Below are 14686 nucleotides of genomic sequence, written 5' to 3'. Positions count from 1 at the left end.
CATCTTTCCTAACCAGAGAGAGAGCGAGCGTCTGAGAGCACACCTGCTAATTGGAGCCAGCTTGATGTGAAGCACGGCTGTCTGCTCTGTCTTCTCCATAAGTCCCAGTCCTTTTCTCTCTGTTTCAGTCTCCCTTTTTTCTTGCATTCATTGTTCTTGACTGCCCAACTTTTATAACCTCCTTTTCTCTCTTTATCCTATCGCTTCTCCTCCTTCCATATTCCTCACTGCCACCTCCTGCACTTCAAGTAATGCCCCCCCCCCCCTCCCCCCCCTTTCTTTTCTAATCTCGCTCTCCTCCTCTTCTGTGCCTTAACTTTTTCGCCCTCCTGCCTTTCCACCTTCTTACAGATGGAGTCAATGACAACCAAAACAACTCTCTCCTAAGTCGGGGTAACTAATTGTTCCGGGCTGTGATGGATGGAAGTATGGGAAAAAGTGGGTTTCAGTTGCGTGAGTGGCTGTGAGCGAGTTGGCAAGTTAGCACCTAGTCTAAGTGTGACCTCCACTTGACCCTGTGTCTGGGCTGAGTGGCTGAGCCAGATCCCCCCTCGGCTCCAGCTGCTAATGGGTGTCATGTCAAGCTGCGGCTGCACACAGGTCAAAGGTTGCTGGTGCGTAGCAGACGGCCAAGTTTAGGATTGCGATGAGGAGGCTGAGTGACACTGGGCATATGTGCCAATGAAGATGCCGTGTAATAAACACATGTGCGTGCAGCGCTACATATGCACAGCCACGCACATATACGCACATAGATACACGCGCATAGAAACCACATCTTGCTGCAGAAAGTCATCTTTTCCCTCATCGTTGGCTGGCCGTTGTAGGTTCATATAGATCTGAGGGGGCTTTGAAGGCTTTTGAACTCTGCTAAATGACTTGACCTTGTGGCTTGTGGCTGTGTTTGGGTGGGTTTGGGGAGGTTAGTGGGTGGGTGGCCTGCATGGGGTCTCATTTCTACTACACAGCATAGCAGGGCATTGCAGACGTTTGTGTTGACGACTGCTAAATTAAAAGCAAACTGAAGATTATGACAAATCTAAACATTGCTTTTATGAAGCAGAGGGGGACGAAGAAAAAACATTTCTGTGAATCTTTCATGCTCTGTCTTTGCTGTGTTAATTGTGCTCACAATCAGCTACTTTGCAGTGATTCCTTATGTGTTATTGAGAGTGTGTGTGTGTATGTATATTTATATTTCTGTGTGGGTGTGTGTGCTGGATGGCTGAGTCTGTGTGTGTGTGTGTGTGTGCGTGCATGTACTGTGAACTGAGGGAACCGATAATGTGGCTGCTTGGAAGGAGGAAGCAGCTTGGGAAATGATTTCAACAGCTCTCATAATTAGAGGAATATCATAAATTAAACTTGTGTCTGCCGTTGCGTTTGAAGAGCACTCAAAAGTAATAAATTCTGGATGGTTAACATATTTGCATTCCATTCAGCAGGCAGCGTCAGGCAGGAACAGCTGTTTTCCACGTCTTTTGGCAGCAGGAAATGCACATTGCTCACTCAAGGTGCTTTTAGACACATTGAAATGGCACAAAACAGAAAAGTGACTTTTAACTTGAACATGAAGCTGCTGCTGTGTGCTCTGTCACTGGAAATAACTCGGCGGGGAACAGCGCATTAATGAAGTTCTTCAAATATGGATCTTCCTACTTTCAATAGGGCCGTTTCTTTTTCAATCTGTCTATTGCTTGGAAAAATCAACTGGCAAGCTTTTTTATAGTCTTATGTGTGTATGTGATGGGGTGTGTATGTATGTTTGTGTATGAAAGTAGAGTGTCAAATCTAAGGTTTGAGTTGGTGTAGGACTAAGGTCAACTAAAATACACCAGATGTTCTTTGCATATTTGTATTAAAATGTCACTTTAATTGTAAAAATGACAGACTGAGTATCTGTTTGATAAGAAAATTGTCACCATTTAGCATAGTGGCGTTTTTGGACACATATCACCTATTCACCGGGATAATGCGTTACTTTAAGTATAATTAAAAGCATCTTACGGCTCTAGCTTTTGTGATTTGAATTGCCCTGCTAAATTGTTGAATTCAAACACTTTGCAAGGTACACATTACATACTACTGATCTCGCTTCTTTTTTTTGTGGTTGTTGTTGCCCGGTGTATTTTTGCACATCTTTCTCCTGCACTTCCTCATGAAACTGAGCTACATAAAATATAAAATTAGGTGCATAACACTGATCCTTAAAAAGCTGGAGTTGCTGAGCTTTTACTGGTCATTACAATAGGAGGTAGTCATTCAACTTTAAATAGAACATGCACAGAGTCGTGTTTCAGCTTTTCACAAAGATAAATGAAAGAAAGACAAGTGCACGGTGTAGTAAAGGGTAGTAGCATGATAGAGGCCGTGATTCAACATAGGTCACTGCAGCCTGTGTCCCCTGAAATACTGTAAGGGCTGAAGTTACATAGCCATTAATCACAACCGGACCACACTTGGCCTAATAGACAGGGATGCAGCACAGGGCATCACTGAGAGCATCAGCTGGTGTGTTATGTTGCCATTTTGTGCCACAGGACAAACACAATGCTGACATGGACTTTGTTTTGTCTTCCCAGTAGACGATTGTGTTTGGGGGAAAAACCAAGAAACAATTATGAATGTCTGTCACTGCGTCTCGAACAGGGGAAAGATAAAGTTAAAGGAAGGCTGAGGGTGATTGGTCTTTTTTTTTAGTGTGTGTGTGTGTGCGTGTGTGTTCATGTGTGCAGCACAGAGGAGTCGTTCAGCTCAGACTGCGTAATATGAATAATGATTTAAACAGGGTCAGATTCCATTGGAGACGTTCACCTGTATCTGACACTAGTGGTATCGCGTAGCTGCTATTAATGTCCAATTTTCAATAAAAACAGAAATAGAATACAGACTGATAAGGGTAACACACCATCCAGCTTCACACCCGACCACATAATTACCCCAATGGGCTGTGGTGAGGGATCATATCCTGGCGCGCACCAGGGGGTCAGTGGCGATAAGCCTCAGCCCAGCTCCCAACATGCAGCATAATTACTCTATTGATAATTCACCAGGAAAATGGTCCCAGCCAATTGCAAAGCTCCGATTTAATGGATCGGATGCTGAAACGAGGAAGGAATAGAAGACGGAGGCTGTGAGGCAGCAGCGCATGTGTGTTTGGGGTGGGGGGTATGTGATGGGGGCAAGCAGCAAGGGCCTTTTATTAGAAATGAAAATATGTTTAGGCCATAGGGGGACCCATTTTCCCTGGAGATAATAAGGCCAATAAAATGTAAAGCAGGGGAAGGGCTTGGCATGGGGTCCAACTGTGGCTGTTTATCTGTGTGTGTCCTGCATTAGCCCATTTATCCCCAGCCTCAAATTAGCTAATCATTCTCCAAGGGGAAGGACTTGGTCAGGAAATTGACATTTAGCAGCATAGGCTCACTCTATTAACTACAGTAAATTTAATTTGCTGCACACCCCAGAAGTGGACTGTTTTCTTTGCCATCAGAGAGAGAAAGGGAGAGGGAGACACAGACAGAGAAACAGTGAGAGAGAGATTGTGTTTATTGCATCTGCTGCTTCTGGCCACAATTTGCTTGGCTGTAAATATAAGACTTGGGCTTGGAACACTGCAACTCTGTTGTATTTCCCCTCATGTACTGTTGATTACAAACATACGCAGGCATTGTCAACACATAGATTCACTTATTCCAAGGTCTGTTTGGGCCATTGATGGATTATCTCGCCTGGAGACTCCAAACCCCAAAAATGCCAATGTTTTTCTTTTCCTTTTTTTTCCCCCATTAACTGCGATTCTCTGACTAGCCTAATCACAGCTCCAGTAAACACTGTATTAAACATGCTAAATCATATGCCTTGAGACTGTCTGCTGTTTTCACCTCACCTCCAATCAGACATTTCATCATAATTATTTCGGATGATCTCTCCAAAGGGGCCGCTAATACTTGTTCTGCAGAACGGAATGAGGGCTTTTCTGTTAGTTACGACACCAGAGCGACTGATGCAATTGCTTGATAAAGTAGAAATCGCAGTCGTTAAAAATAAGCACAGATTTTGATCATAGTTTATAGATGAATTTATTTTTGCAGCAAAAATGTCAAATATCAAAACTACTTTTTTTGTATTGTGTCATAATAAGCACATATTGTTTATCTTTTTGATTGAACTTAACAAGCAATCAAAATAATCATTACTTCCAGCACTGATATTGATTGGATCTGGTGATATTTCAGCCATATTGACTATTGTATACTTTTGCAATGCACTTCTGCTGTAAAAAAAAAAAAAAGAAACTTCTTATAGTGGTTTCTTTTTCTTCAAACAGTCGTTTTCTTTTTATTTGGAGAGGCCTCGAAATAGTGCAGCTACTCTCCAGTGATCAGCGTCGCCCCGGCCTAATTGATTGCAACAGTTGTCAGAGTGTTGTCTGTTAGGATGGTGACAGGCGTCTGAAGAAAATGATTAGTTTTCTGTCGGGAGAGAGACAGCTCTGGATGTCCCAAACTGCAAACTAATAAAGGGGGGAAAGCAATAAAGCTCGTGGACAGCAGGTTTGACTGTTTTTATAGACAAATCAATAAAATGATAGATGATGGAAAATAACGGCATCTCATCTGCCAATTTCTTCTGGGGTTTCAAATCATGGTCTTTCCCACACACACATCGATGTACACACTGCACACACACACACACACACACACACACTGACGCATAGGTACACACTTATGCACACACACCATGAGGATTTTGTCTGCATTAATAAACGTATGTGCAGTGACATAAATAAGTTATACTTTGGTAATTTGTGTCTTCGTCTGTACGGCACCATATTGAAGCATGAGTTACATTTTCAATTCTCTTTCTGCAGGTGTGTGTCCGTCTGTTGTTTGTCATAACTAACAGAGTAAATCCCACACTGTAAATCTTTTTGAGACCAGAGGGCTGGTGTCAGGATCAATACAGAGGACAGGCTTTCCTCTGAGCCCACCTCTAATTGGCTCCATCTCCACAGTGTCTGTGGATGTGTAGTTGTGAGGGGTGTAGATTATTGTATGTAACGGATTTCTTACATCACTCTGATGAAAAATGAATTTGCACTTACAAGAAAATTGTTCCCACTGAGTTTTACTTCAGTTTGTCATGTAAGCCATAGATTTGCCAGTCATGTATTTACTGCTCCAAACAAAACAAAACTAAACTAAACACTTCTATAGTTTATTTGAAATGTAGTAGGGATGGGCGTCCATAACTGATTAGCTGATTAGGTTAACATGCCAAGGATGGAAGGAGATTCTTATTTTACTTAACAGTGATGCAGAACTATGTTAAGTGAAGTCTGAAAAACTGTTTTAAGTGTTGTCATTGGTTGGGCTTTTTTTTTTTTTTTTTTTTTTTTAAACTATTATTTTCAAATGGGTGTAAGTCATGTTATTAATGACTGATCAACTACTTTATTAAAATTGGTCTGATTATTAGACTTTAAAGGAGTTATTGAAATGCTCATGCCTCACCTCATATGCTCATACTTTGCACTTTAAACTCGAAACTGAAGACGTTCTTGTTTAGACAGGGTGGGTTTTATGACTATTTGCTTTTATATTTTATGCCTGTGTCTGTGTATGTAGCTGTGTGTGGGTTTTTTTTTTTGTATTTTACTTCTGATTTTATTGTAAAGTACTTTCTGAAATCTTTCTGCAAAAAGTGCTATATAAATAAACTTTATTATTATGTGGGCAGCTCTCAAAAACCTGAAAACTTAAAAAAAAATGGAGACAATCTGTGATTTAACAATGAGTGGATAAGTGTATCTGAACAGTTCAGCATCTGACTTCTAACTCATTGAGGAAACAAAGAAATAGGTTAGTTTGATGTTTTGTAATTGGTTTATCAGCTGTAAAAATAACTTCATCTCTTTTACCATCATCTCCTCCGTAGGTCGTATTCTCGCCATCGGCGGAGTCGCAGTAAAAGCGCCAGCCGCAGCCAGCGAGGGAGCCACAGCCGTAAAAGAAGCCGCAGCCACAGTCGTCGAAGGAGCCGCAGTCACAGCAGAGAGCGCGACCGAAGCCGACGCAAGGGTCGCGACCGTGAAAGAGAGAAAGACAAAGAGAGAGGAAGAGACAGAGAGAAGGACAGGAGTAAAGACAAGGCAGAGAAAAAGGGGTAAGTGATGAATGACTCTGTAGATGTGTGTTGTCTGCACTCACAGCCACAGACATGCCAAAACAAGTTTTGAGTTGGTCCAGCTCAATACAAACTGTAGTGTCTGCAGACATACACAAGATTTTGGTCAGTATAATACAGACTAAATATGGAGCTCAGTCTTGGCTCCTGTTTCCTTCCATCCATCACTCTGTTGTTCCATCCATCAATCCATCAGTGCCTTTCTTCCTCCATTTCCCCTAGCAATCAAGCACTGGGCCACACTTGCCTTGTAATGTGATATAATTCCCTCTTGTAAGAGAAGATGTGGTAATATAGGAATAGATGGATGGTTCGAAGTGCCACATAGTTTTTTAAACATTGTTTTGGTTGCCAGATGAAGTCTGATGACTTAAACTCCACTTTTCGCCCTGTGGGCCTGACTGCAATATGTCTCAGCTTTTAACGTGATAATATGCATCTCTGTTGTATATGATGGAAAAAAAGAGAGATGAGAGAGCTTCCTTACTTAAGTGAAAAACGTAGGCAAAAGTCATCTTTACTTGTAAGTTTATGTCCTCTACAGCTGTAATCCAGACTAGGAACAGACTCATTAAACAGTGATGCACTCCACTATAGGTTTAACTACCTCAGTGGCCTCCCTTTGCCTCCACCAGAATAGTACCCGTAATCCCTCCCCAGTGTGGCATGCTCTAAAGCGATTGGAGGCCACTGCACTGATGCCAAGTTGTTGTCCATCATATTGAATGGCACAGATGCATGCATCAAACTATGGGTCCCATGGGTGATGCAGCTGCTTTGGTTCACCTCACTTTAAAAGTTCCTCTAGAAAACCACATTCAGACTCACAGCCAAAGCCTCTGCTGTTTGACTTTGCATGTAGGGCAAAAAGTTGATATTGTAATGATCTTTCTATATTTCAACATATATAAATGTTACTGTTAGTGGTGTGTCAAATAAAAATACTCTCAAAGGATTTGTCAGTCGAGCAACATTTTGGAGGTTTTTTGTTTCTAACTTTTAGTACACTGACTGACTGAAGCACGCAGTCAAATGGCAATTTAGGTTTTTAGGTCTGTTTGATCTTAAAGTGATCTCCATTTCACAGATGTATTTTTGACGCAACAGTGCAATCAGATGATGAAACTCATCACTGTAGCAATGGCCCTAAGAGATGAAAATTCAGTGTATCTTAGAACATTTTCCTAAACTTACTTTTTTCTTCGTCAAACTGTCACTTGAACATTTTTTGTTGTTTTTCAAATCGTGTATGAGCTGTATCTAATTAAGTGCAGTAAATGCTAATTATTGAGAAACTATACAGCATCTCTGTCAGAGAATATCAGATGAGAATTTTTAACAACTCATTTTATGTATTTAGAAAGCAATATACATAGATATAATGTAGGGGAACTTGAGCATGATTAGAAAAAAGGGTTAAGAGGTAACATATTCCTCAAGCTTTTGTGTGTTTTTTTATAATACAGAATTTGAAAAATAGAAACGTGCATTCTTTAAGATGATTTTATGTTGATTATAATTGCGGCAAAGTAATTTCAGTTTTAGTATGACTAATTGTCAGAATAATGTTAAAAAACATATGGTTTAAAGACATTCACATACATTCTATACTTTATCTCCAGTTTAACTGTGTGAATATAACATAGAGGTTTGCTTTTAAAGGAAAAGCGCTGCATATATTTGAGGCTATTACATATTGCCTTTTTTAGATCAGTATCAGAAAAACAAATAAAGCAAACATTGAAACGTAAGACCAGCAGACTATATCTATTTTCTTATTAAGGCTTCAATATCCTTCAGAATTGATAAGGATCTCATGGTTTATCTCTGACCCTGCTTTAGCTTGTCTGTGTGCACATGTGTGTATATGTGCGCACTCATATACTGAGTAAGACTGTAGGTTTGTGGATGAACGTGCGCTTTTCCACCTGTGGCAGCCTTGATATATTTACCTTCCAATCTATGATATTGTAATCATTTTGACTAAAGTGTGTGGCACTGACCTGCTAAAACTACCTGAAGCAGCAGCATACAGTATATATAGTTTCTGCACTGAATTATAATTATACTTTGTTTTTTTTTTTCTTTTTTTTTTTTTTTTGTAATTATGTTTTTATTATTTTTTTCAGGCAGCATTATCTTATCAGCATTTTACATCATGTAAATAACTTCTATATATGTAAAGAAAAACAAACAAAAAACAAAAACATACTCATACAGGGGAGCAATGACAGAAATAGTAAAGATATACCCATTAACCTAAAAAAGAGTTAATGGGAAATAGCAAGTAGGCTATATTTCCCATTCCATTCTTTGCTTCCATAAACCCTTTTCCCCTTGTATAAGGTTAACTCCGAACATTTAAAGTGTGTAGCATGAACCAAGGGTTTACGTGGGTCTATATGCACGTTACTCTTATAAAGTAAAATCAGCTCCTAATGGTGTTACAAAATCAACCCAGTTTTTCCAGTAACTGGTGAATTTGTCTGCATCAAGTCTGACAGAAAAAGTCAACTTTTCCATCCTATAAATGTCATCTATAACCTGTATCCAGTTCTCTGTTTTTGTATACTTTGGTTTTTTCAACTGATTTAATTACAAAAAGTTAATCGTATGAGCAGCCTAAAATGGTACAGTTTAATGTCATTTTAAAGGTTTTGCTAATTGACATAAAAGAAAGGAAGACAGTGTGTAGAGGACTATTATGTAATTAGTAAACCCACGCTTTTTTATAGCATCTGAGAATGTTTTTTTGTTGATTTGGATATGAAGTTTTCAGCGTCCAAAACCTTGACATTGATGTTTCTCTTAATCTTCAGACGCTCCCACAGGAGTTTAGTTGTCTATCAACTGTTCCTTCAGTTGGAAAAAAGACAGAAGTGACAGAAGTGAGATGTTTCAGGAATATGTAAAACAAGGCTTCCTATATCCTGTCTATGACATGCTACCTCTTTTCTGTCTCTTCCATTCTTCTTCTTCTCCTCCTAATGGTGATGGGGGTAGCATCTTTATGTAAAGCCCCTGATCCTCCTCACCTACACACACTGTACCACTCCAACCTCATTTACATCCAGCTTTCCTTACCGGGTGGTAGGAGCAGAGCGAAAGCAGTGTGATGTTGTTGGCGGGGTGGGGTGGAGAAGAGGCTCAGGAGCTTTATAGTGTCTGTCAGGATGAAAGAGGGGCCCCTCAGAGCGCCTCCCTGACACTGACACTGTGTGTGTGCGCATGTGGTGTTGTCGTCATTAAACATTTAAGACTCCTCTAGTATGACAGCAGGCAACTTGGTGCTCCAGCAGCATGTTTTCATGCAAAATTTATTGAAAAAGACGAGCTGTTGTTAAGAGATCTTGCTGCCTTTCACCAAAATGGCAAAGGGTAAGTGGGTGTTTTAGGGTGTGTGTATGTGTTTACCCAGACTCATGTACAGGTCAGGAGGTCAGCTTCACTCGGTCTAGTCCTCAGATTTTGCATTTGCTCAGAAAACATAGAAAAACACATGATATTGAAAAGTTTATGTAAGGTTTTTCCATTAGTTTTATTGATTCATTGGTTTCTCAACAAGTGGGTTTACGTATGCTTTGTGCATTTTTAAATATTCTAAATACTTATATATGCAAGTGATTTGTGAGTATATTTTTATCCACTTTCATCCACACCATCCAGGTTCTGTGTTCAGAGAAATTAATAATAAACTGGATGGTAAGTAACAACATTAATTATACAAACCAATGTATCATTACAATACTTTTACATAATACTTTTAATTTATTAAAGTTTAAATTTTGACTTTTAGAAAACATTTTTTTCCTTTGCTCACTTTCAGAATAGTTTTAATTTTTAAGTCAATTTCTGTGATTGTTTTCTCTCTATGTACAAATGTGTTAATTGTTTATAACCATATGATGATTTTTTTTTTTTTTTTTTTTTTTTTTTTTTTTTTTAAATTTGATGAACTAGTCTACAATGTACAACCATGCAGTAAAGATACTCCTGGATAAGATTCATAGAAGTATAACTTGAACAAGTAACATGCATTGTTTTTTTTTGCTCATGCTGTAAACCTATTTTCTCTGTTGTCTTCAGTCCATTTGTCATATTTTTTGGAATTTAATGCACCCACTTTCAATACAAAAAACAAAACAAATCTGAGCTCTGATTCCCAGTCAACGTGCATCCTGACCTGTTCTTGCACTACTTGTAATTCCTTGTGGTTTGAGTCAGGTCAGGATTCATTTAGTTAATGCAATTTTTACAGTTTCATTTATTTAATCAGAGCATGAGAAACAAACAGTGTGCTGTGTTAACAAGTGCACATTTGCCCCCAGGCAGGTAATGACAGAAGTGTAATTTGAGTGTAACAGCAATCTTCACCTGATGTTCCAACCCAATTCCCACCTGTAATTAATGAGCGAAAACCTAGAATCTCAAGTTAACAGATGGCTGTTTCTGCACTCACTGAAAATGACATGTTTAAATATTTTTAATTACAAGTCAGTGTTTTAAAATGTTTTGGCATCGTTAAATGCTGCAGAAGTTCAGACTTTGATCAGGCTTTGAGGAGTATGGTTATGGTATGGATGGAGTACAAACCTTTTTTTTTTTTCCATTTTGGTGGAACGAACACACACACACACACACACACACACACACACACACACACAAACACACACACACACACCGAGAGAGAGAGACAGACAGACACTCAGATGTATCACATATGATTACTGCTACTATTTAAGACTTTCATCATTTCACTTTTTCTCTCTTACTCCGTCCCTCTTCCTCTCCGTGTCCGTCACCCCTCTCAAACTCCACTCCCTCGTCAAAGAATTTGTCTGCTTTTAATGCTCATAAAAAGACCTCACCCTTTCCCTTCAGTGCTGTTGACCTCTTTGCTTTTCTCCGTTAAGGAGCACCGAGGTACTGTAAAAATGTGGGCTGGCTGCCTCTCTCCACATCCTCAATCAGAGAAGTCTGTCCAATTAGGCTGAACTTCTTGTCTGTGCTGGGTCACAGGAGGAGCGTTTGTCCATCGGACTCAATTTCATGTCATTTGAGTGAGAAATAGGCCCAGAGAGCAGTGTGGAGACCTCTCATGTCAGCCCAGGGACGCCTTTTCCTCTGCATGTAAAACTCAAGTCGGTATAATGAGCTTGGGATTAAGTAAATGAAATAATAGCCCACCTTTCATTAAATCATTTTTGATGTCTTTGTCAAATGATGATGAATGATGTAATCATTTGGAGGGGCTGGAGAGGGGGGGTTTCTTTTGGAAGATGAGCAGACTGCCAGTGAGGGATTGTACTTAAAAAACATCCATTGTTCGCTCTTGTAGAAACGCTTATTTCGAAAAGGGGAGAGCTCCTTTGTAAGTCTCATAAAATAAAGAAGGTTTTCCTGACATTTGTGTCCACAGTGCAGTCCTTACCAACCCACCAATTCCCATTTCTCTCTGTGAATGTGATTGTTAAGTAATTCCCCTCATTACTTCGTTTTCCCCTGACATGATAAACAGAACCCAGCCTCACCACAGGGGTCCCAGCAGGACCCCCAGGCCTTGGTTTGGCTAGCTTTGCACCATCGCTCAGCTTTAACCTCTGGAAGCCTAGATGCTGTGAGGCAGAGAGAAAATAACACAAGACCCTAGACAGAGGCACACACACACATTCACACTGGCTGCTGTTGATTTTCTCTCCCTCCTTGACTCACTCATAGGAAATGATTGTCTGCTTCTTTGCCTCTGTTGAACATCTATCAGCTCATTAGTGTTGATAATACACAGAGAAAGTAAGTGTGTTTGTGTGTGCGTCTACGTGTGGTTGTGTGTATGTAGCCACTGCCTGCGGCATCCTCTCAGCCTGTTGGGAGTGTGTATGGGTGGTGTGGATGGGACCGCTGGATGCTGTGTGTGCATGTGTGTTTGTCCATAGTCTTGCAAGACTCTAGGCTGTGTCTGGCTCTGGGAGCGGGTCTGGGGAGGTAAGAGAGACTTCAAACACCGTCCTCGGAAGGTTAGGATACACTCACATTGACTTAAATCAATGAGCTGTAAGTGTGTGTTTTATTTGTGTGTGCATTAAGGAGGGGGTAGTAGAGTGGCCAGGAGCAAGAAGAGACATGGATGCAGCTGAACTAAAGTAGGTGTGTGTGTGTGTGTGTGTGTGTGTGTGTGTGTGTGTGTGTGTGTGAGGGTATGTGTGTGTGTGTGTGTGTGCGTGCATGCGTGCAGTTTGGGTGGGGGCTGGGTGGAATAGGAGTGATGCCCACATGCAAAGGGTGGACACCACACACACACACAGACATAGACATCCCCACAGACACATGCACACAGAGTGGTGCAGCTGTAGTGTATCTTGGCCCATGGCTGTATGTAATCATTAGCTGCTTTTTTCCACTGAGATAATGAGCATAGATTAGATAGAAAACAGCCTGGCCATATAAACCTGATCTTCACTAGATAGATGGACTTTTATGTGCGCACACACACACACACACACACACACACACACACACACGAGACAGAAGAATATCATGTTAAGGCTAAGTCAGTGATGTGGTATAAACCACAGTGGTTGACCAATATGGATTTTCAAAGGCCGATACCTATCAAGGTGATCGATTGCTGATATCTAATACTAATATCTTTTTTTAATTTGGTAAGTGAATCATAATAATCAGTAGACATGCACCGATATATCACTTCAACATCGATATTGGCTGATATTTGCTGATATTGGCTAATATGTGTTTTAGGATGTCATTTCACTGATGGCGGTGGCAGATATTTATCTGTTGGGATTATATTAAAGATTTTTTTCATGAAGTGAATTGGATGCACAATTGAATTTGTTGTCATGAAAAGAAAATGTAATGAAGAGCTCTTTGTTACTCTGACACAAAAGGGATGATAAAATGACAAAAATAGAAGAAACTGAAAATAATATTGGTCTTGGAATCGACTATTAGCCAAATTATCATTTTAGATATTGGTATTAATCCAGAATTTTACAATCAGTACCTCCCTGCAAATAAAAAGTGAAAAAAATATATTCTTGCTGTTGTAGATCTCTGCTCTCTATCTGCTGTAAACGTGTGTCACAATGTCCACAGGTAATCAAAGCCAAACTTTTTTTAAACTAATGAATGAAAATTATGTGCACTCTTGTTGCACTGAACAACAGTATTCATCAGCTGATAGCAGCATCTCCTTGTCTCTAAGACAGAAAATTTACATAAATAAATAAAAAATAAACAATACTAGTAGACCCAGTAGCACCCAGCTGCATCTCTTTATTTTGACTGACGCTGACAAGACAATCTGTCACTGTGCGACTGCCTGCACTACAGACTGGTCTACATTCTGTCTCATGAACTAATCGCTCACTGATGCCATGAAATAATCAAGTTATTCCAGTTGTCTCAAAATGGCATTTAATCAGGCCGACTAATCTGTTTGTAGGTTAGAACGAGAATGTGAGTCAACTGTCCTGGCTCCATGACCCTGATCCAAACAAAAAACCAATCACACAACACTTTATTTGGCTTAAGAGTTTGGTTCGACCACCTCTAACAGTAAAGTGTCATGAGATATCTGTTGTCATGATGTGGTACTATATAAATAAAATTTGATTGATTGATCAACTTAAACTCAGTTCCTTCAGTTTGTTATAAAATTGTATTAATTTCCAAATGCTCTCTGACTTCTGCAGTAACTCAAAGAAGCTCCACATTTCCCTGTTCCATCAAGGTTGGTTGGCATTGCTCACTCTTTCCACCCTTTTGTTTTACTTCATCTGGGGCTGAACACATTCCCTTGAATAGATTATGACACACGTTGTACGAGGCAACATGTTCACTTGAGATAGCAGATAACGTCATCCATTCTTCAGACATGGGCAGATGTCACAATGTATTTCATGCAGATCTTTGTCCCTTTGTAAATATATAGAGTAAGAAGGACCCAAGTGTACAGGTCAGGAATATAAAGCAGATAAACACGTGTTGTCTCTGGTTTCCAAATAAACATGACTTCTGTTTTTATTATGTCTTGGTAATCCAGGAATTATTTGTTGCATTATTTGTACCAAAAATGCAAAAAGCACAGTAGAAGATTGTTTGCCAGTGACCATCACTTTATGAAATCTCATTCCTCATAATGAAGCACTGAAAATGTGATTTCTAGACATTGAACAGTGGTTTTGGGAGTTTCAGAAATTTAATTCTGGGAGTTTTCTGCAATCAAACTAAATGTGAAAATGGTAAGCTTACATCGATAGGAAAACTGAGATTTAATCAGGCGTTGGCTAATGAAATAAAACCGTTAGAATAAGTAGAGACCATTAAGCATCGTCAGGCAAAGGTCCTGAAAGATGAAAAAAAACATTAATCAAGGATGATAATGACTGTAATAATGTTTAATGTTAAATGAGTATGGATTTGGTCAATTTTGGACGCTTCCCAGTTAAAGCCTCTTAATAAGAACTGCTTTATTTTT

The 14686-nt window shown here is 39.7% G+C and overlaps 2 protein-coding genes across 3 annotated transcripts in view; one reads left to right on the top strand and one right to left on the bottom strand.

Annotated features, from left to right (window-relative positions):
• Positions 1-14686, top strand: part of rsrc1 (arginine/serine-rich coiled-coil 1) — a 111787-nt gene that overhangs the window by 15066 nt on the left and 82035 nt on the right. Inside the window, exon 4 of the mRNA XM_030152322.1 lies at positions 5941-6168. Within this exon, the coding sequence (XP_030008182.1) occupies positions 5941-6168 (228 nt within the window). The remainder of the gene's footprint in view (positions 1-5940; positions 6169-14686) is intronic.
• The window catches only part of shox2 (shox homeobox 2), a 43445-nt gene that overhangs the window by 25549 nt on the left and 3210 nt on the right, over positions 1-14686 (bottom strand). Inside the window, exon 1 of one of the 2 annotated variants that reach the window (XM_030152320.1) lies at positions 5924-5995. The exons of the other annotated variant lie outside the window; for it this stretch is intronic. The gene's annotated coding sequence lies outside the window, so the exon portion shown is untranslated. Of the gene's footprint in view, positions 1-5923; positions 5996-14686 lie in introns of those variants that run through there. 2 annotated transcript variants of the gene reach the window in all.

The sequence above is a fragment of the Sphaeramia orbicularis genome, chromosome 13, assembly GCF_902148855.1.
Source record: "Sphaeramia orbicularis chromosome 13, fSphaOr1.1, whole genome shotgun sequence".
In the NCBI taxonomy this organism is placed as follows: domain Eukaryota; kingdom Metazoa; phylum Chordata; class Actinopteri; order Kurtiformes; family Apogonidae; genus Sphaeramia; species Sphaeramia orbicularis.
Note: the sequence above shows the minus strand (reverse complement) of the source record. Positions and strands in the feature narration are given on the sequence as shown.